This window comes from Sturnira hondurensis, unplaced genomic scaffold (assembly GCF_014824575.4).
Source record: "Sturnira hondurensis isolate 20B ecotype Veracruz unplaced genomic scaffold, ASM1482457v3 Scaffold0020309, whole genome shotgun sequence".
NCBI classification, from domain to species: domain Eukaryota; kingdom Metazoa; phylum Chordata; class Mammalia; order Chiroptera; family Phyllostomidae; genus Sturnira; species Sturnira hondurensis.
In genome coordinates this window covers 25,362-46,798 of record NW_028092940.1, presented here as the reverse complement: position 1 = coordinate 46,798, position 21,437 = coordinate 25,362, and the positions used below count along the sequence as shown (strand labels likewise).

At 47.4% G+C, this 21,437-nt stretch overlaps 1 protein-coding gene across 9 annotated transcripts; it reads right to left on the bottom strand.

The window, feature by feature from the left end:
* Nucleotides 1-11,038: 11,038 nt before the first annotated feature.
* LOC118975497 (GTPase IMAP family member 1-like) lies at nt 11,039-15,580 on the bottom strand. Of its 9 annotated transcripts, none has more exons than XM_037029455.1 (4): nt 15,466-15,580; nt 14,673-14,944; nt 13,254-13,333; nt 11,039-12,264 (listed from the first exon to the last, which is right to left on the bottom strand). In XM_037029455.1, the coding sequence occupies exons 3-4, from the start codon at nt 13,330-13,332 to the stop codon at nt 11,405-11,407; spliced, it is 939 nt and encodes a 312-aa protein (XP_036885350.1). In that variant the 5' UTR covers nt 13,333; nt 14,673-14,944; nt 15,466-15,580; the 3' UTR covers nt 11,039-11,404. The 9 variants fall into 9 exon arrangements, with proteins under 9 accessions (XP_036885350.1, XP_036885355.1, XP_036885356.1 ...); XM_037029460.1 differs by having other exon boundaries at nt 13,290-13,333; XM_037029461.1 differs by having other exon boundaries at nt 13,290-13,338; nt 14,678-14,944.
* Between the last annotated feature and the right edge of the window lie 5,857 nt (nt 15,581-21,437).

The following is a 21,437-nucleotide window of genomic DNA, read 5'->3' as shown; positions in this document are numbered from 1 at the left end:
GAACCATAATGCACACCAGAAAGCTGGAAACTGCCAGACTTTCAATACAGTTCATTTAGCCTGGCATCCCTGTCATAGATGGTAACAAAACTCAGCAAGGATCACAAAGGGAGACTCCTACCCTCTGTGAGAACTAGAAGGTGTTAAGGTGGGTCAGTGTCTGCGGTGGTCTGAATGTCGATGCCCCCCCAAAACCCAACATTGAAAACCCGATGCCGAAGGGGATGGTGTGACGGGGTGCCCCATCGGGAGGTCCTTCATGGTGGAGCTCAGTGCCCCTATGAAGGGGCCCCAGAGGCTGGGTCTTCCTTCCACCACTGGGGCCACAGTGGGAAGCTATCCACCTGCAGCCCAGATGAGAATCCCCTGAACCTATCACTGTGGGCCACCTGCTGCTGCACTCCACCTGCCAGGGCATGAAAGACAAATTTCTGTTGTCTATAAGCTCCTAGTCTGTGGTATTATTTCTTAGATGCCCTAATGGACTAAGGTAGTGTTAAAATCAATTTAAAATAATTGATTTTAGAGAAAGAGAGAAGCAGGAGGAGAAACATCCATGTGTGAATCCACTCATTTTTGCATTCATCTCTTGCTTCTTGCATGTCCCCAACAGGAGATTAAACTGTGATCCTGAGTAGTCAGTTGGTTAGAGCATCTTTCTGATAGGAGAGTGTCTAAATTTTTATCATTATTTATTTATTTATTTTAAAAAGATTTTATTTATTTATCTTTAGAGGGGAAGGGAAGGAGAGAGGGAGAGAAATATCAATGTATGGTTGCCTCTCTTGAGGCCCCTGCTGGGAACTGGCCTGCAACCCAGGCATGTGCCCTGACTGGGAATCGAACGGCAATCATGTGGTTCACAGGCCTGCGCTCAATCCACTGAGCTACACCAGCCAGGGCAAATTTTTAAAGAACGTTCAAAATAAAAATGGTTGTTGTCTCTTTGCCTTGATCCTCTTTCTACTAAAAACTGCCAGCCACTCCACTATTTTTCTAGAGAGGAAGGATGCATCGGGACTAATAAATATTCCAGGTAGACAGACTTATTTTAAAACTGTGTGCCCAGAGTCAAAAGAGAGACTTAAAAACTTAATGAGTGGACTTGAGGGATTTGCAAAGTTGGTTGTGTGCAGATCCGTGTGTCATTAAACTCTGAAGCTACAGGACTCTTTCGCGATGAAGTTTTAGTTTCCACTCAGCTCCACGGTTCCTTTCCTGCCAGATGACCTGCCTTTTCAGACCTGGGCTATGGGTTGGGCCTGGACCTGAGCCTGGTCAGGCGCAGGCAAAGCAGGCCCAGGGTGCCCAGCAGTGAGGCTGCTGCCACTTCCCCGCCAGCAGCACCCCCCCATCCCCCATCCCACACGGGCCCTGTGCACGTAGCCTGCCAAGCTCTGGGCTACCAGGTGCCACCACCGTTCATCAGGACACAGGAAGCTTCAGACCTTTTTGCAGAGCTGACATTTGAAAAGCAAAGAGAAGAGGCAGCAGGGTCACATAAAGAGACCCTCAGCCCCGACAAAACTGGTGATAACCCAGAGAATTTTGGGGAAAAGGCAGAGCAGTGGCCACTTCCTGCATCTTGCATCCAGCCTGCAGTAGGCCAGGCTCCACCAGGGAAGGCCTGGCTCTACTCAAAAGCTAAGGTGGGTCATGACAGTGTCAGAGCTGTAGGCTGTCAGCTTGCTGTACAGAAATCCACACTTTGTCATCATCTCTTGCTTTTCAATGCTGTAGGTTAGATTCCTACTGAGACACAAAGGACTGAAAGTGACTCATGTAGAAATAAAGTCTGAACATCCCTGTAAGATGTAAGGAGGTTAAATTAGTAATTAAAAAATTCTACCGAACATTTAAAGAAGAATTAACACCAATACTTCACAAACATCTTCAAAACACAGGAGAGGAGGAATTCACAGTTCACTCTATGAGGTCGATAGCATTCAAGGATGTCACAGAAAAGAAAACTACAGACTGATATCCTTTATGAATATAGCTGTAAAATTCCTCAACAAAATAGTAGCAAATTGGATATGACACCTGATAAATAGAAATACATGTCATGAGAAGTATGTACCATATATAAGTACAGATATCTGGGATTTGTAATATAATGTTTATTAAGTTATAGCCCAATCTCCAACACGTCCCAGACCCTCGATTTAAAATTTGTCAGTCACCCATCAGCTGAGTGTCTCCTTCTCCCTGACGACCCCATGACGTTCGGTCTAAACCAAGGGGGCACAGTGTGGAAGAGGTCAGAGTGCTCCCCCTGCCTCTAGGAGCTTGCTGTCCTCTGGCCTCAGCCTCTCCCATTCCCTCCTTCCTGGGAAATCCTGCACGATTCTGCTTCAGCCTGGGACTCTGGAGCCCAGCATGCAGTGTTTTTACTGGGGTTTTAAACATATTTATGCCCAATTATTCATATTTGGTGTTTTCTTTTAGTTGTAGAAATTTCGCTGGAGCTGCTGCACATGAGGAGAATCAGCACACAGACGTCCTCTTAACCTCATCTCTCTCTTCTTTCGGCTCTTCCCTTTTTTCCTCTAAATTTTAAGGCACTTTCATTTGTGTATATGAGATCCTGTCCCTTAGTGGATTAAAACAACATTTCTCTTTTAAACCGTCCAACTTTGGTTAAAAAAAACCCCACCAAAAACCATAATCCCTCTCCTTCCCATGTTATAATGGAAGGTAGAAAAAGTCTATTTAACAAACATGTAAACATTTCCCATATATTCAGAATATTGGATAAATTAGAGACGAACACTAAGTGTGCACCAAAGGACATTCAGGGTGCTCCAGGTTTGATGAGAAGATATATTTGTGCTTATTTCTAGAAGCCAGTTCATTACCAATCATGATTTAAAAGACCCAAATCAGGACTTCTGGCCAAGATGGAGGCATAGGTAGAAACACTGTGCCTCCTCGCACAACCAAGTTTAAAGACAATAAAGAATTAGTAGCAAAAATGCAACCAAAACAGAGAGAAAATTGAACTGTATGGAAGTCCAACAACAACAAACCATTCAGCCAGATAAGTGAGAGGGGCAGAGTCAGTGGCTGGCGAGAGGGATTGCGCAGGAAAAAACAGCCGGACCGACCCAGGTGCATAGGCAGCAGTTGGCAGATCACAAGTATGGGGTGGCAATGGGTGGACCCAGTGAGGGTGTAGGGTGGCTGGCTGACCCCAGTCACACATTCACATGCAGATAAACCAGGCAAAGGAGCGAGCAGTGAGACAGACCACGCAAACCAGGGCCCCAGCGATGGGAATTAAAGCTTAAAAGGACCAATTGGAAAAACTTTCGGGGGTTGAGGTGCTGGGAGAAGCTCCCAGGCTCACAGAGAGTTCGTTGGAGACACCCACAGGGTCCTGGAGGGTGCACAAGCCCACACACCTGGGAACCAGCACCAGAACAGCCCAATTTGCTTGTGGGAAGCAGCAGAAGGGACCAAAATTCCAGAGAGAGCAGAACAAACGCCATTGCCCCTCTCTGACCCTGTCCCCACATACAGGGTCACAACGCAGCAACTGAGTTGCCTCGCCCTGGTGAACACCTAAGGCTCCGCCCCTCAGACGTGACAGGCACGAACACATCAAAACATTATGGCTCAAGAAAAAGAACAGCTCAAAGCTCCAGAGCCAATACTTCTAAGCGACTAAGAGATAGCCAACCTATCAGAATCACAGTTCAAAATACTGGTGATCAGGATGCTCACAGAACTGGTTGATTTTAGTTACAAATTAGATGAACAAATGAAGGCAAAACTAAGTGAAATGAAAGGAAATGCACAGGAAACCAATAGTGATGGGAAGGAAACTGGGACTCAAATCAAGGAAGTGGACCAGGAGGAAGAAAGAAATGACCAAACATAAAATAATGAAGAAACAAGAATTTTAAAAAAATGAGGAGAGGCATAGGAACCTCCAGGACATCTTTAAACGTTCCAACATCCAAATTATAGGGGTACCAGAAGGGGAAGAGGAAGAGCAATAAGTGAAAAACTTATTTGAACAAATCATAAAGGAGAACTTCCCCAATATAGCAAAGGAAATAGACTTTCAGGAAGTCCAGGAAGCTCAGAGAGTGCCAAAGAAGTTGGACCCAAGAAAGCACACACCAAGCCACATCATAATTACATTAGCCAAGACTAAAATGAAGGAGAGAATCCTAGAAGCAGCAAGAGACAAGGGGACAGTTACCTACAAAGGAGTTCCCATCAGACTGTCAGCTGATTTCTCAAAAGAGACCTTACAGGCAAGAAGGGGCTGGAAAGAAGTATTCCAAGTCATGAAATCCAAAGACCTACATCTAAGACTGCTCTATCCAGCAAAGCTTTCATTTAGAATGGAAGGACGGATAAAGTGCTTCTCAGATAAGGTCAAATTCAAGAAGTTCATCATCACCAAGCCCTTATTATATAAAATGTTAAAGGGACTTATCTAAGAAAAAGAAGATAAACAATATGAACAGTGAAAGGACAGCACACTCACAGTTATTAACAACCACACCTAACAAAAGCAAATGAAGCAGACAGCTAGATCAGGAGTGGAATCATAGAAATGAAGAACACATGGAGGGTTAGCAACAGGGGAGTGGAAGGAGGAGAAGGTACAGAGGATAAGTAGCATAGGTGGTAGGTAGAAAATAGACAGGAGGGAGGGCAAAAATAGTATGGGAAATATAGAATCTAAGGAACTTGTGACACATGGACATAAACTAAAGGGGGGGGTAGTGGGGGAGGGGGTGTGCAGGGTGGAGGGGAATGAGGGGAGGGTATGGGACAACTGTAATGGCATAGTCAATAAAATATATTTTAAAAAATGACTCAAATCAAAGTCTTCCAGGGGCAGGAAGGAAGCTGCCTCTTTTTGCATTTGCTCCAACTGGGTTTTCCAGCTGCTCACTGGCTGAGGCATTGTTTCAGTGGCTTCTCTGCTTGTGTTTCTTTCCTAGGTTCTTCATTTGTTTTTCTCTCTCACAGTTTATGATGTTGGCTGAGAAGAGGTGTTCATAGTGCACTTCCTGTTGTGCAGCTCTTGGCCTCGTTCTTCTCTTGTTTCCCAGGGGCCGTGTTTGAGATGGCCTTACGATCTTGCCACTGTGGCCCAGTATTCTGGGCGGCTGCTCATGGGGCTTGACGTGGGTGACTTGCTTTTTGCTTGGAGCTGGAGTCCCAAAGGTCACTCCAGTAGGGGATCCTCCCTGGGTCCTTCATGTACAACTGCCCAGTGAGTGACCACAGTCACTGGACACTGTGTCTGAGAGTTTCTGTGGGAAAGAGCAAGCCCAACACAGACCCCAGTGCCCAGGATGACATGTAGCCTCATGCAGCTGTGACCTTGAGCCCCTCTTCATCTGGTCACCAAGCAAAGTAGGTAAAGTTAGAGGCCCCTGTGTTGGAAATAAGGTTGTGTCTTTTGACACTTCAAACCCTCCTTTGTCTCAAATTAGGGTCACATAGCAAGTAGCAACAAGCAAACTGTGGCCTGGACAAGAGTCTGGCTGCTTGGGGTCAGTTACCCAAAATGGGGTCATTTTGGGTAGTTACACTGTAGCATTTCCTTCATTTGTTGCAAGTACAAGAATGCTTGAGGTCCTCAGCAGGAAACTGTGGTTTTGTGACCCCTGTCTCAGCCTATTATGAGCTCATCAGTAACTCTTACATCCCATATCTTTGCACGTCTCTTGGTCTTGAGACTTCAGTGGCTGAATTTTCATGATATTACTCATGGAAATTCACTCAAGAATACCCCAAGTGGTGAACTCAAGGGGTTTGCCGCTTGGGGTATTCTGTTCAAGAATGCAGCCTGGTTGTCACAAGGTCATTTTATTTACTTGCAGCAAGTGAAGGAGATGGGAATTCATATCCAAACTCTGTTCCCCACAGGGAGGCTGAAGCCATCGATTTTATACCCACTATTTGGTTAATGACACATTGGTTTCTGCTTTGCAGTTGGCTGCACTCGTTGGGTTGGATTGGGTTGGGTTCCTGACAAGGCTGTGCTGCTTACAGCAGTGCATGCAAAGTACAGTGTGACAGTTTACCATTTAGAACAATGCATTTTGCCCTGGCCAGGCAGCTCAGTTGATTAGAGCATCTTCATGCTGTGCCAAATATGTGGGTTTGATCCCTGGTAAGGGCATATACAGGGCTTAAGCAATGAAGGCATAAATGAGTGAAACAATTCTCCTTCCAAAAATCAATTACCCACCCCCCTGTATTTATTAACAGCCTCCCAGACCTTGAGACACTGGTCTTGTCTAGCAATGACATTCACCACAGGAAGGTCCACATTTATGCCTATAAAAGGAGGTGCACCTGACATACATCCACTTGCCTGTGGCGTATGATCCTTTAAATGGCTGTAGAGTTCAGTTTGTTAGTGTATTGTTCAGTTATGCTTCATTGATATTTGTCAGGAGATTATCCTGTAGTTTTCTCTTCATGTAGCGCCCTTGTCTTGTTTTGATATCAGGGTTAGTCTGGCCTCACAAAATGAGTTTGGAAGTGCTCTTTCCTCTTCAATTTTTGAAGAGTTTGGGAAGGATAGGTTTTAATCGTTCTTCAAATGTTTGGTTGAATTCATTCGTAAAACCATGTGGTATGAGTTTTGCTTTGTTGGGAGATTTTTGATGCCTGCTTCAATCTCCTTTCTCATTATTGATCTCAGATTTTTTGTTTATTTGTGATTCAGCCTTGGTAGGTTGCATGTTTCTAGGAATTTTATGCATTTCTTCTAGTTTATCCATTCATTGGCCCATGGTTGTTCATAGTTGTCTCTTTGATTCTCTGTATTTTTGTGATATCAGTTGTAACATCTCTTTTATTTTTGATTTTATTTATTTGAGTTTTTTCTCTTTTTAAAAAAATTGGTTGAACTCAAGTTTCATATATATTTTTTATCCTTTCAAACATAGAGCTCTTAGTTTGGTTCCTCTTTATACTGTCTTTCTGATCTGTATTTCCTTCCTCTGCTAACTTTGGGCTTACTTTGTTCTTCTTCTTTTGGTTCCTTGATATAAAGTTAAGTTGTTTATTTGAGATATTTCTTCTTTCTCAGTTTGAGCCTTTATTATTTTAACCTTCCATCTTAGAATTGCTTCTGCTGCATTTTGTGTGTTGTTACCATTTTTTGTTTCAAATTAAAAAAATCCCCCTGATTGTTCAGGAGTGTGTTGTTTCATTTCCATGTTTTTGCGAATTTTTAATAATTTTAGTTTCATAACATTGTACTCAGAAAAGATACTTGGTGTTTTTAAGTTTGCTAATACTACTTTTATAAACATACTATTTCCAGACGTTGAACAACAGGCTGCTCAGGGCTGACCCAGAAGATGGGTCAGGGTGAAGAAAGTGAAAACAGAGACAATTGGCACCTTCGTAAGGACTGAGAACAAAAATAGTGAGTTGGTGGGTACACAGAAAAGATTCTTTTTATCACTGAGAAGTTTCTGCAAAAGGCAAGTGACTCTTAAAAGCAAAACAAAAACAATATGTAGTTCAGTTTATATTTTCTGTAATGGTAAAAGGCAGGACAACAATAATGCATAAATGGGGAGGGAGGAAGCAATGGTAGAATGTCATAGAGATCTTACAGGACTTGTGCTGTGATGGACTATTCACTGGAGGTAGAATGTAGGTTAAAGGTGCACACTGTCTATCATGGAGTAACCACTGGGAAACTAACATGAGGTACAGCTAATAAAGCAGTAGATGAAATACAGTGAAATTTTGAAATTCACCAAAAAGGCTGAAAAAAGGACTGATGGGACAAACAGAAACAAGTAGCAAATTGATGAATTTAAACACAACCATATCAATAATATTAGATGTAAGTTATCTAAATTATAAGACTGTCAAGTGGGGTTTGAAAAGCAGGACCCACCCATGTGCTGCGTGAAGGAAATCCCACTTTACATGTAGAGACCCAGACAGATTACAGGGGAAGAATCCAAAAAGACACACTGTCAAAAAGTGAAACCACGCACAGGCTCAGCATTTGACACCTGCAGTGGCTGTATTAAAGTCAAACAAAGTAGGAGCCAAACAATACCATCTTCACACGTGGGATGAAGAAGGACCTTTCAGAGTGACATATAGATTAATGCATCCACGAGACAATAATATTGAATGTACCTCCTAAATCACGGAGCTTCAGAAAACAACAGAACTCTCAACTCCAAGGAGGACACACCGACCCAAACAAATGGGGAAAGTGACAACCCCACACTTACAGTTGGAGATTTCAACACTCCTTTCCAAATACTAGGTATTATTTTCTTGTTTTCCCAAACTGAACACAGATAAGGAAGAGATATGGGGTTGTCTGATCATCTAAGTTTCTCCCCAGTCACCTCTGACTTCTGGTTTCACTTCCGCACATCCCACTGTCTTACGTCAAGAGGTTCCTGGAAGGACAGAGGGAGCTGAACACCTAGGGTCTGGTCTGGACCCTGGGCAGTGGGCAGCCTGTTGGGCACCATCTATGCTTCCTTGGCCCCTGGGGGAAAAGAGACAGCAGTTTCTTTGCTGTTTACAAGAAAGTGGGACTCTTTGCAGTCTCTGTGAGTGGGGAGTGGCCAGAGGAGGAGGCTGTCTGAGGTGTTGCAGGGACCGGGTGGGTTGGTGGCTGGTGAGTGTTCAGTGAGGTTGACTCCCAGCAGGGCCTGGTAGGTGTCTTCCCTGACAGGACCCAGATTTTCACAAAGAGGCTAAATTGCACCAGGTGTAGCTGATCACACACCCAGGGTTAGCACACCCACACTGGTGGGTGGGGCTGGCCAAGGGTGAGCAGAGACTGAAGCTGTCCCTACTTGAGCAAGGACATCTGTTCTCTAAGTGGAAACAAGTATGGGGTTGTTGGAATGAGGAGACCAAGATGGGGTGGAAGACATGGTCATCTCTTCTCAACAGGGAGACTGGTTTCACCGATGGGTAGAAAGAAAAGGAGAATGTCCCTTTACCCCTTACTCTTCCATCCTTCAGTGACAGTGTTGTGAGTGTCTTCCAGGTCCAGAAAAGTCCTTTTGCAGACTTAGAATTTGACCTTGGGGAGCCATCAACAGGCCTTCTCCCAGGTTCCAAGTATGTACAGGGAGCCCCAGCTCTGCTGGCCGCCGACGATCGGCGAAGGAGAGGCTCCTGAGTCCTCGCTGGATGCCACTGTCGTCCGAGGACACGTCCCACTCCATATCAGCTCTGCTACATGCGGTGGGATTTGTGTTGAGGCCCAGGACAGGGCCTATCCTGTCATGTGATCCATGTGCACCGGAAAGACATGTGTCTTCTGTAAATTTCAATTTCCACAAATACCAGTTAGCCCCGTTGAGTGACGGTGTGAAGGATCCTTCTAGACCCTGACTCATTTTTCAGGTAGCTGTTCTGTTGATTGTAGGGGGAGAGCGGCGAAGTGTCTAATCACGATCGTGGATTTGCCTGATTCCCCTTTCAGTTTCAGTTTCTGCGCACACATTTGGCTTCTCTGGTTTTGGAGGAAACATTTAGGATTTCTTTGTCTTCTTGGTGGAGGGGCCTTTTTACCATTCTACACTGTTCAACTTTCTGCACCTGGGAATTTTCTTTGTTTTGAAGTCTAATTTGTTTGCTATCAATATGGCTATTCCTTCCTCCTTTTGCTTGATTAATGTTTGCACCATTTATTTTTTCTATCCCTTGATGTTCAGCCTGTTTCTACCATAATATTTGAAAGGCTTTTTCTGAAAGGAGCCCATGTTTGGAGCATGAGTTTTAACCTACTTGGCCAATCTGTGTCCTTTTATTAGCAAACACTCTCTTCTCTGATGTGCCTGGGTTGCAGCCGTAGTGGGGTGTGTCTGCTCCCTGGAACCCCTGGAGGCTCCTCCCTACACCCCAGCAGCTCCATCACTGTCCCTGGGGGACCTCTGGGCTCCATCCATCCCCAAACAAAGGGCAAGAATCACGTGTTTCATTGCTTCCACTGGACACTTTGCTTTTCTTTCTCATTTGTTTACCACTCACCATCTCCCATCTCAGCTGAGGGACAATGGTAGCCTTTTCCTGTTTGTTCCTTGCAAAAGGATATTGAAAAGTGGACAAGACCAGATTCCAGATTTCCCATCAGGGCCCCTGCTGGGATCTGTGCATGACCCTGGAGGCAGAGTGCCCTTGGCAGCAGAGGAAGTGCTGAGTCTCAGCCTTGGCATTGGGTTCCCGTTCATGTTTGCAGTGGTTCCAGGAGGGGCTGGTGGGCCTCTTTCTCCACTGGGTGCTCAGCTGTTGCAGATTATTTCCCCTTTGATGTGCTCTTCAGTGATGTGAGGGCATCAGTGACCTGGGACTCTCTGTCTGTGAAGCACTGGGCAGAGGACACCATAGGGACCCAGCAGGATCCAGGGTGAGCTTGAGTTTGTGTGTGAGGGTGGAGACCCTGGGGACAGAGCAAGTGTGGGTGCAGAGATAAGTTGGCTAACCTGGCTCATTGTACCTGGGCCCGGAGCTGACCCTCTCAGATCTGCATGGCACAGTGGGAGGGATTCTTTGCCCACCATGGCGACACCAGTGCTCAGCCCACTAAGGCCTGTCTGCCCTTTATAAGGAGACTGGGATAAAAATTTCAACCCTCTTAATTTTTCTGGCTTTACCACTGCGTGGAAAAGCATACCCCCACCCTATGAGCATGCCGTCCAGTGACAAAAGTCCTCTGGGGCAGTGGACTGTCCTCAGAGTCTCTGTGGCTCTCAGGGACTTGAGTCTGCAGTTTAAGTTTCCTTGGGCTTCAGCAGCCTGTGCATTCAAGCTGCTCAGGGGTCTGATAGGAACACAGACTCCCCTGGGGAGATGTCCCCTGCAGTGACAGAGGGATGGTTCTTCAGGGTCTTCTCTTCCAGTGGGCATGCACCCTAGTGCGTGTGTGTATCTTCCTGCACTTGGGTGTGAGTGTGGTGTTGCAGGTAGGGTCAGGGATGACAGAGCAGTGCCTTTGTTCAGTGCTCACATCAGGCGGATGAGCTAATGTCTACAAATACTGATGTCGGACAACACGATGTAAATGTCCAGTGCATTTATTCACTCAGTTCATGGTCAACTGAAACAAGTGGGAATGGACTGAGGGTTTGGGTGGGTTCTCAGCCTTTGTCTGGTGGGGACACTGGGGTTGATTCAATGACAGGGGACACAGGCTGAGGTCAGTGGAAAAGAGGCAAAAGCAACAGTTATTTGGCTTAAGTAAGAAAGGAGCCCAGAGATGTTACAAAGGTACATTTCGGGGAAGAGATGGGACCTGGTAGGACTTTGTTGTTGGTAGATTACTGCCAGGTGAGGGACACAAGGAAAGCCTGTGGATCCTGGAGGCACAGACATCAAGGGTGAGTGTGAAGGTCAGCTGACCAGTCAAAGTCCTGTTTATAGCCTGTTACTCAGGACGAACTTGGGACTCAGACCCTTGTCTGGTGAGCAGCCGGAAGAACAGGACCATAGCACCAAGCACCAGGGCCACGAACATCTTCTTGGGTGGCACCCAAGCCCACAGCCTGCCCAGCAGCTGATGCTCCCACCAGCCATGAGCACGGTCCGCCAGTTTCTTGGCCACCTTGCGCTTCAGCTCCTCTGGATCCTCTCTGGCCAGAGTCTGCACCAGGTGGTACATGTCATTGGTGAAAGGGACACCGGAGTGGTCCCCTACCAGGCGCTCCACGAGCCGCAGCAGCTCCTGCACCTGGGCTTCCTGCTCTGGGCCCACTGCCCGGTTGTTGAAGGCACACACGCGGCCCCCACACTCAGCCACCAGCCTCCTCAGTGCTCTGTTGTCTGAGTCACGCACGAACTCCTGCAGCGAGCCCCCGGCCAGGTCCTCCTTGCGCGTGAACAGCACGATGGTGTGAGCCGTCACGCGGTTCCCGAACAGGTCTTTGAGCGCTCTTAGGGCCTCCTGGTCCTGCCTGGTGAAGCGGCCCAGCTGAGTCACCAGGATTAGAGCATGGGGCCCCGGTGCCGACAGCAGGTAACAGCATGCCCGCTCCTGGAATCCTGGGTCTGTCTTGGGGACTTGGGAGCTGAAAAGGTCTGGGGTGTCCAAGACTTCCACGTGCCACTGACCCCACCTGCAGCTCCCCACCTCGCATGTTCTGGTCACTGAGGTGGCCCCCAGCCTGGAGACGAAGCACTTCTGGCCCAGGATGCTGTTCCCAGTGGCGCTCTTCCCTGCCCCTGTCCTCCCTGCCAGGACGAGCCTCAGCTTGTTCTTCTGCGGGCCCCTCATGCTGTCTTCGTAACCTGGAGGACAGGTGGTCTGTAAGCTTCCTACCCTAAAGCAATTAGGTATTCTGGTTACCTGGTCCCCCCACCCAGAACCCTCAGAGCCCTGTAACAAAGGAGAACAACAGCATTTCAACTCTGCTTTCCAAGCAAATCCTTACTGTGGTCATTGGTCAGACCTGTCCCCACCCTAGGGGACCTTCACCATCCACCCCTGTCCTCTCAGCTTCACCTGTAAATGACCGTCACCTGGTGGGCATTCCTCTAGAGGGCGTCCCTTTGTAGTCCCAGGCACGGCCTGCTCTGCATTACCCCCTGGTCATCCCCATGGTGCAGAGCTGTCCCTGCTGGGCAGCATCAGTGGCCACTTCCACACTCCCCCAGGGTCCAGCCCAGGGAAGAGGGAAGGAGGGGGCAGTGGCCCTGGGCGTCAAGGGCTATGTGGAGTCCCAGACACACTGGGCTTGACTCCCAGCCTAGCCGTGGGCTGGCTGTGCCACCTTGGCAGTTGCTTAATCTAAGTGTTAAACCTTTGTGCACAATTGGGAATTACAGTGTGGTGTTGTTTCGTCCTGGGGATGTTGGGGGCATTAAATGACACCACTTCTTTCCTTCCTCCTCCTCTCCCTCTCTTCCTCCTCTTTCCTCTCCCCATCCCTCTTCTTAACCATGCTGCCTACTAATAAGACACCTGTGTACCCCTCCACCCTGGGTCTCTAACCCTCTGCCTGGAGTGTGACCCCCCCTCCAGTGCAGGAGCTGATGCCCTCTCCATCCTCCTCTGTGGGGTCAGGGTGGGTTTAGTGTCCTCATTTTACACTTTGGCACCAGGGGGCACAGGCCAGTGAAAGATGTTAGTACCATCCAGCTGGGCAGGGGCAGGGACTCAGATACAGTGCACACATTGGGACTCTTGCTGTGTTGCCCCTGACATCTTGGGGCACCCTTTAGGGCCTGTCTGTTCAGTCCTGAGGTCGCCCATTTCCATCATTACCCAGAGCTCATACCTGGGGTCAAGTTCTCAGTGAGAGAAGTGCTCTTACCCCAGGGGTTTTCCTCATCTCTTGCCATCTTCCATCCTCCCATGTTCAGCTGGAAGAGTCCCAAACAACTGGTTCACTGAAGTGGTACAACTACCTCCAAGAGCTGCTGACAGCACGGTGACAAAGTCATGGTCCCCCTTCCCCCTGAACATGGTACTTGAGGGAGCAACATTGCTAGGGCCTGGGCAGGGTGGAGCTGATGCTGGGAGAGGTTTGCTGAGCTCATTCTGTCTATTCAGGGCCGCCAAAGGCAAATGGCCAAGGGGAGGTTGTGACAGTTACTCAGGTCAGTGAGTAAGCTTCAGATGCTAATTTCCCCCAGGTAGCTCTGTGTTGGGGACCACAGCAGTAGATGCTACATTTCCCAGGAGTCTTTGGGAAACTAGGAGAGCAGACAAGAGGCTCGGTGACTGAAGGAACCACTTAGTGGGGTTGGCTGGGAGACACACAGGATGGGAATTGGAATTGGGGTTTGGGGAACTGGAAAAGAATCCTGTGTCCCAGGTGACCTGAAGAGCCTGTGACTCTGCTCTAGGGAAGCCAAATCCTTGTCCTGTCTTGGTGTATCTGTTGGGATCAGTGTCCCTGAGAGCTGGGCCCTTCCCCTCCACCTCCTGACATTCTGCCCCCAAAGCTGTGGCTTCTCCAAGTCAGGTGGTTCCAGACACTCAGGCATCATGAACTTGAAATGTTCTGGGATCACCGAGTCCCTGAGCACAGCTCCCCCTGTCCTCAGTCTCCTCTCCAGAATCATGGCGGTGACCCCCTCACTGGGTTGCCCCCTCCACCCTCACCGAGAGCAAATGTCAGGCCTTTCCCAGCCACCTGTGCTCTTACAAGTGTGACCATTCAGCCTCCCCCAGGCCCTGTCTGAGCCCTGTCTTTGCTGCAGGGTCCATGTCTAATTCTACCTGGTGACCACAGGTTCTCTCCTGGTGGCATCACGTAGGGAAAGGCCAAGAGGAGGAGGTGGCTGAACACCTTGTCTCTGGGGAAAGGACTTAGATGATGGGCTGGCCTGGTCCTCAGTCCAAAGGCCTTGGCGTTTCTGCAGGAACATGGCTCCCCTCCCACTCTGAGCCTACACTACTGTTCACACCCACCACCCCCAGCCCCTCCTTATGAATCAACACACTCCCATGGACGGCAGCAGAGCAGAACTGGAGAAAGAGCCACAGATTCAGAGCAAAAAATAGTAATTTAGTGAAAGCAAAGGGTCTTGGTCCAAGATGGAGAAGAGAAGGTACGGGGATTGAGCTGGACCTGAAGGTGGGTCCTTCAGAACATCCTATAGAGTCTGGGGGGGATTTGGAAAGTTCTCTGCCATTCCAGAGAGCTGACCTCTGGGCTGCAGGTGTGCGAAACCTCTGAGGGGCAGGTGCGCTTATCTTGCCCAGGGCTTCTGACCCCCTGTCTTTGGGCGTTATCCAGGGAACTCTGGAAAAGGTATATTTCTCAGCGGGTTTGGTTCACGTGTCCGAACCTTCAGAACAGGAGCAGCCCCGCGCCCTAGTGCACTGGTGATTCTGAGGAGCTCAGCCTGGCTGAGTCTCCGGGTCAGTCTCCCCAGTCCAGCCTCTCGTCCTGCTGGGAGTGTGGGGAGCTCAGGGTCTCAGCCGTTCACACACCCTGGCAGCTCAGGTTTGGAGCAGTGTCTAAGGGCAGAGTTATGACAGGTGTGCAAAGACCAAGTTCACCATCTTGGCCGCCTCCTCCACCAAGACCCTCTGTGAACGGCTAAAGCAGAGTGGAGTGTTGGGGCAGTTCAGCCCAGGTGCCCACACTACTGTCACTTTGTCTCTTGTTCTCAGGGGACTTGCTTTTATATCCTCAGAAATCTCTTGCCTGTTCGAATATGCATGTGGGAGGGGGGAGTCTGCTGCCCTCTAAAGGAAGTTTTGGTCCTTGCAGGAGTGCCAGTCGACCCCCTCCCTGCTTGTGAGGGGAGCCCTTGTGAGAGGGCTGGTCCTGAGGGCACTGGGGCTGGGGGAGCTGCGGCCATAACCTGCTCTGCGTGGGACTCAGGGGGTCCTGAATGTCTCCCTCTGGGTCCTGAGCCCCTTCCCACCGCCCTCTCTCCCAGAGCCACTCACTCAGGGAGCTTCCTGCCCACACTGCATCCCTCCCCATCCTCACAGCCCTCCTACCCTGAGGCGCTGTCCCCCACTGGGCTCACCTTTCCTGCAGAGAGGAGACAGTACCAGATCCCCGACTAAATGCTGTCCTCTGGTTTGAGTGCAGCAGGCTGTTCCTCCTGCTACCAGGGGAAGTGTCCTGCCTCTCAGATCTCAGGGAGCAGGAAGCCCAGGGGTGGGGTGGGGTGGGGCCAGGGTGACAACTTAAAGAGACAGGAACACTCCTTACTGAGGGAGTGGGGATGCTGAGTTTCCACTGGGAAATTACGCTGTGGTCCATGGTGGTGTCCTCTGAAAGTCCCTGTGATACTAACAGCTTGTCCCCCAGGGGTTCTAACCTCAGAGGACAAGAGCATGTAAGGTTCTGAGGCCTGTATTTCCTTCTAGCCTTGACCACAAGTTTTAACTTCTTTTGCTTGCTGGGCATTTTCCTCTAAAATGCCCTCTCGAGAGCCTTTTTCCTTGGACCAGTGCCACAGAGGCCACCCTGTCTGCCAGGAACACCCCAGGCATGGTCTCTGGGTTCTCAACAGAAAGGAAGGCCTCCCCGAGAGTCCAGCACAGGGCTGCAGGGAGGGGGGGAGCACTCTCCCCCAGAGCTGCCCCAGCCCCTGTGCAGGTGTCCCCAGCCAGGGGGCCAGGAGGCCTGAGGAAGGTGAGGAAACAGACAGGTTTGGTGTAGAGGGAGGGAGGCTGCCCCAGGGTCATGGGGGTGCAGGGCCTGGGCCTGGGCAGGTGAGGGTCAACACGTGACAGGGCCTGACTTACTGAGGCTCCCTGGAGGTGACATTACCCATAGACAGTGAGGGATTTAACTTCATCTGAAGCTCATGGGCTGGGGTCTGATTTTGGCCCATGTTTGCCAGCTCATCATTTGTAATGAAGAACCCAATGCCCACTGGACCCCACCTACTGTCCCTCCATCCCCCCAGCTCTACTGAGAAGTGCAACACTGTGGACGTTGAAAGTAGGGAGCGTGCTGATTTGATGCATTTACATGTCGGCAAAGATGGTCTGCGCCATAGCGTGCGTTGGGGTGCTAACACCTGCACCACTTCCCATGATTCCTGTTTCTGTTCTGTGCTGACAACACTGAAGATCTGCCCTCTTAGCAACTTTCAGGGGCAAAATGCAGTGTCATTAACTCCAGTCACCATGAGGCACATTTGCTCCCCAGAACTAACTTATCGCTAAGTGGCTGTTGTGGCCAGACGACCTGCCCCCCATTCCCCACCCGCCTGCCCCTGCTAACGGCCAGACTGCTCTTGTCTCTGAGAGTTTGGGTGTTTAAAATCCTGCATTGAAAGTGATGTTGTACAGTGTTTATTACCCTGTCGGACTAACTTCACTTAGCAAATGTCCTTCACTTAGCAAAAGGTTTACTTTTTTTTAAGCTGTTATTTTTATTTTATTTTTTATTTTTTAAAATATATTTTATTGATTATACCACTACAGTTGTTCTATTCCCCCCTTCATTCCCCTCCCCCCTGCACACCCTCTCCCCCACCCTTCCCCCTTTAGTTTATGACCACGTGTCAAAAGTTCTTTAGATTCTATATTTCCCCTACTATTCTTGCTCTCCCCCTATCTATTTTTTACCTACCGTCTATTCTACTTATTTTCTGTATCTTCTCCCCCCTTCTCCTCCTCCCACCCCACTGTTGCTAACCCTCCATGTGTTCTTCATTTCTATGGTTCCACTCCTGATCTACCTGTCCTCTTGGTTTTCTTTTGTTTTAGGTGTGGTTGTTAGTAACTGTGAGTTTGCTGTCTTTTCACTGTTCATATTTTTTATCTTCTTTTTCTTAGATAAGTCTCTTTAACATTTCATATAATAAGGGTTTGGTGATGATGAGCTCCTTGAATTTGATCTTATCTGAGAAGCACTTTATCTGCCCTTCCATTCTAAATGAAAGCTTTGCTGGATAGAGCAGTCTTAGATGTAGGTCTTTGGATTTCATGACTTGGAATACTTCCTTCCAGCTTCTTCTTGCCTGTAAGGTCTCTTTTGAGAAATCCGATGACAGTGTGATGAGAACTCCTTTGTAGGTAACTGTCCCCTTGTCTCTTGCTGCCTCTTCTAGGATTCTCTCCTTCATTTTAATCTTGGCTAATGTAATTATGATGTGACTTGGTGTGTGCCTTTTTGGGTCCAACTTCTTTGAGACTCTCTGAGCTTCCTGGATTTCCTGGAAGTCTATTTCCTTTGCCAGACTGGGGAAGTTCTCCTTTATTATTTGTTCAAATAAATTTTCCACTCGTGGCTTTTTCTTTTCCCCTTCTGGTACCCCTATAATTCGAATGTTGGAACGTTTAAAGATGTCCTGGAGGTTCCTAAGCCTCTCCTCATTTTTTTGAATTCTTGGAACTTCACTTTTTTCTGTTTGGTCATTTCTCTCTTCCTTCTGGTCCACCCCCTTGATTTGAGTCCCTGTTTCCTTTCCATCACTATTGGTTTCCTGTGCATTTCCCTTCATTTCAATTAGTTTAGCCTTCATATGTTCCTCTAATTTGTGGCTAAAATCAACCAGTTCTGTGAGCATCCTGATCACCAGTGTCTTGAATTGTGCATCTGAGAGGTTCGCTATTTCCTGGTCACTTAGAGTTATCAGCTCTGGGCCTTTGAGTTCTTCTTGGGCCATATTTTGGACTGTTTGTGCCTGTTATGTATGAGGGACAGAGCCCTAGGTGTTCACCAGGGCCGGGGACCCAGTCGCTGGGTTGTGACGCTGTATGTGGGGGCGGGGCTGAAGGAAAGAAATGGTGGGCACCCTTTGCTTCCTCCCGCAGCCACCGAGGGCTGCTCAATTCGTCCCACTGCGTGAGTTCCACTGTTCGCAAATGTGCCACCGCTGTCAGTCGCTGCTGTGTTCATTGCTGGGGGCTGCGTGGACTGTCTCACTTCTCACTCCCGCCATCTCGAGCCCTCACTGGGTCCGCAGGATGCTACCCCGGATGCCTGGGCACCTGGGTTGGGGGATCTTTCCTGCCAGACCCTGCTCCGCTGCTGGGTCCACCCCCTTTACCTGTCCGGTAGAACGGTTCATTGTTGTTGGACTTCCGTATAGTACAATTTTCTGTTCTTTGGCTGCGTCTTTGTTCTCCAAACCTTCGTTGCATTCAAACTTGGTTGTGGGAGAAGGCACAGTGTTTCCACCTACACCTCCCTCTTGGCAGAAGTCCCAGGTTTACTTTTTTGTAAGTATGCACAATAGAGTTTAATATTGTATCATTCTTCATTAATTGCTGTTTTTGTACTCTCCACCCTACACCCACTTTTGCTCCCTTCTGCATACTCTGTCCCTGGTACCTCTCATGTGACCTTTATCTGTTGGTCCCTACACAGGGCCTTAGGTGGTCCCCACACTCTGGCTGCTGTGAGTAATGCTGCAGTGAGCCTGGAGGTGCCAAGGCCTCTTTGGGGTCCTGTGCTCATTCCCTGTGGATGGCATCCATGTGGACCAGGTGGTGGTGCTGTTTTCAGTTGCTTGGTGACTCTCCCTGCTGTTTTCCAGAGTGGCTGCCCCTCTTTACATTCCCACCAACAGTGTACAAATGTTCCCTTCCCCCCAGGTCCTCACCAACACTTGTTATCTCCTGTGTTTCTGACAACAGGCATTCTAACAGGTGTGAGGTGCTGTCCCATTGTTGCTTTGATTCTCATTTCCGTGATGATCAGTGATGCTGGGCACCATGTTCTGTTGGCCATTTACATTTCCTTTTTAAAAAGATGTCTATTCATTCTGTCTGCCCACTTTTAAAGAAGGGATCATTTGGTTTTTGCTACTGAGGTGTAGGGGTTCCCCTTATATTTTGCATGTTTTCTCCTGATCAGACACATGATTGGCAGGTATTTTCTGCCATTCTGTAAATTGCCTTTCCACTGTGTGGGTGGTTTTCTGTGCTCGGCAGGAGCTTATTAATTTGATGTTGACCCACTTACTTATTTTTGCCTCTGTTTCCTTGGTTTTGGGGTTAGATCCAAACAATGTTAACCAAGACTGATGTCAAGGAGCTTACACCCTTTGTTTTCTTTTAGGAAGTTTATAGTTTCAGGTCATATGTTCAGACCTAAGTCCACTGGAGTTGATTTTTGTGTATGGTATCAGACTAGAGTCCAAACTTCTTCTTTTTCATGTGGTTGCCCCATTTTACAGCACCATTCACAGAAGAGACTCTCCTTTTCCCATCATATGTTCTTGACTCATTTGTTGTAAATCAATTGGCCACTGATTTCTGGGTCTTTGTCCCCCCCTCCCCCATTGAGGTATGTGTCTGTTTTTTTTTTGTGTGACAATACTATCCTGTTTTGATTAGTATAACTTGGTAATATAGTTTGAAACCAGTATATGTGGTACCTCCAGCTTTCTTATTCTTTCTTAAGACTGCTTTGGCTATTCAGCATTGTTTCAGTTTCTACAAAGATTTTAGGATTTTTTTTCTGTTTCTATGGAAAATGCCATTGGAATTTTGACAGAAATGTTGTTAGGTCTGTAGAGTGTTCTGAGTCATATGGACATTTAAAAAATACTAGTTCTTCAAATCCATAAGCACAAGATAGCTTTTCATTTATTGTGTCTTCTTCAATTTCTTTTTAGCAATATATAATAGTTTTCAATATACAGGTCTTTGAGCTCCTCTTTCAACTTAAATTTACTCCTTGGTATTTTATTCTTTATGATGTTATTGTATGTGGGATTATTTTCTTAATTTGTCTTTCTTTTTTGAAAATTTATTTAATTATTTTTCAAGTACAGTTTTCTGTCTATTACTCCCATCCCAAACCACCCCCCTGTGCTCCTCCCCTCCCTCCTATTTCCACCCTTCTTAGTTGTTGTCCATGTATACTTTATATTTGTTCCTCTAAATTCCTCCCCTATTTCCCCTGAAATTTCCTCCCCTCTCTCCTCTGGTCACTGTTCCCCTGTTCTCTATTTCAGCGTCTTTGGTTATATTTTGCCTGCTTGTTTGTTTTGTTGTTTAGCTTCCTGTTAAAGGTGAGATCATATGGTATTTGTTCCTCAACACCTGGCTTATTTCACTCGACATAATGCTTTCCAGTTCCATCTATGTTGTTGCAAAAGGTAGGAGCTCCTTCTTTCTTTCTGCTGCATAGAATTCCATTGTGTATACACACTATAGTTTTTTGATCCATTCATTTACTGATGGGCACCACCAACCTTGGCACCACCAAGGTTGCTTCCAGCTCTTGGCTATTGTAAATTGTGCTGCTATGAACATTGGGGTGCATAGGTTCTTTGGGATTGGTGTTTTAGGGTTCTTAGGATACAGTCCCAGCAGTGGAATTGCTGGGTCTAAAAGCAGGTCCATTTTTAGTTTTCTGAGCAAATTCCGTACTGTTTTCCATAATGGTTGTACCAGTCTGCAATCCCACCAACAATGGACTAGAGTCCCCTTTTCCCCACACCCTCTCCAACATTTGTTGTTTATTGCTTTGTTTATGATAGCCATTCTCACCGGTGTAAAGTGGTATCTCATTGTAGTTTTAATTTGCATCTCTCTGATAGCAAGCGATATTGAGCATCTCTGGATCCTCTGTATGTCCTCCTTGGAGAAGTGTCTGTTCAAGTCCTTTCCCTATTTTTTAATTTGGTTAGTTGTCTTCTTAGAGTGAAGTCATGTGAGTTCTTTGTATATTTTGGAGATTAAACCTTTGTCTGAGGTATCATTGGCAAATATGTTTTCCCATACAGTTGGTTGTCTTTTTATTTTAATGCTGTTTTCTTTAGCCATGCAGAAGCTTTTTATTTTGATGAGATGTGAATGGGATTTTTTCTTGATTTCTGCTTCTGCTATTCCGTTGTTGGTATACAAAAATGCCTTTGATTTCTGGATATTGACTTTGTATCCTGCTGTTTTGCCACATTCATTTATTAGGTGGAGCACTTTTTTGGTAGAGCTATACGATTTTCCATGTACACTATCATGTCATCTGCAAACAGTGCCAATTTTGTTTCCTCCTTTCCAATTTGAATGCCTTTTATTTCCTTTT

What these genes read in the sequence shown, in the direction of transcription:
- LOC118975497 (XM_037029455.1), bottom strand. Translation starts at nt 13,332, where the DNA reads ATGGGAGGATGGAAGATGGCAAGAGATGAGGAAAACCCCTGGGGTAAG. An exon ending in CACTGAGAACTTGACCCCAG is followed by an intron (nt 12,265 to 13,253) that starts GTATGAGCTCTG and finishes CCTGTCCTCCAG; the next exon opens with GTTACGAAGACAGCATGAGG.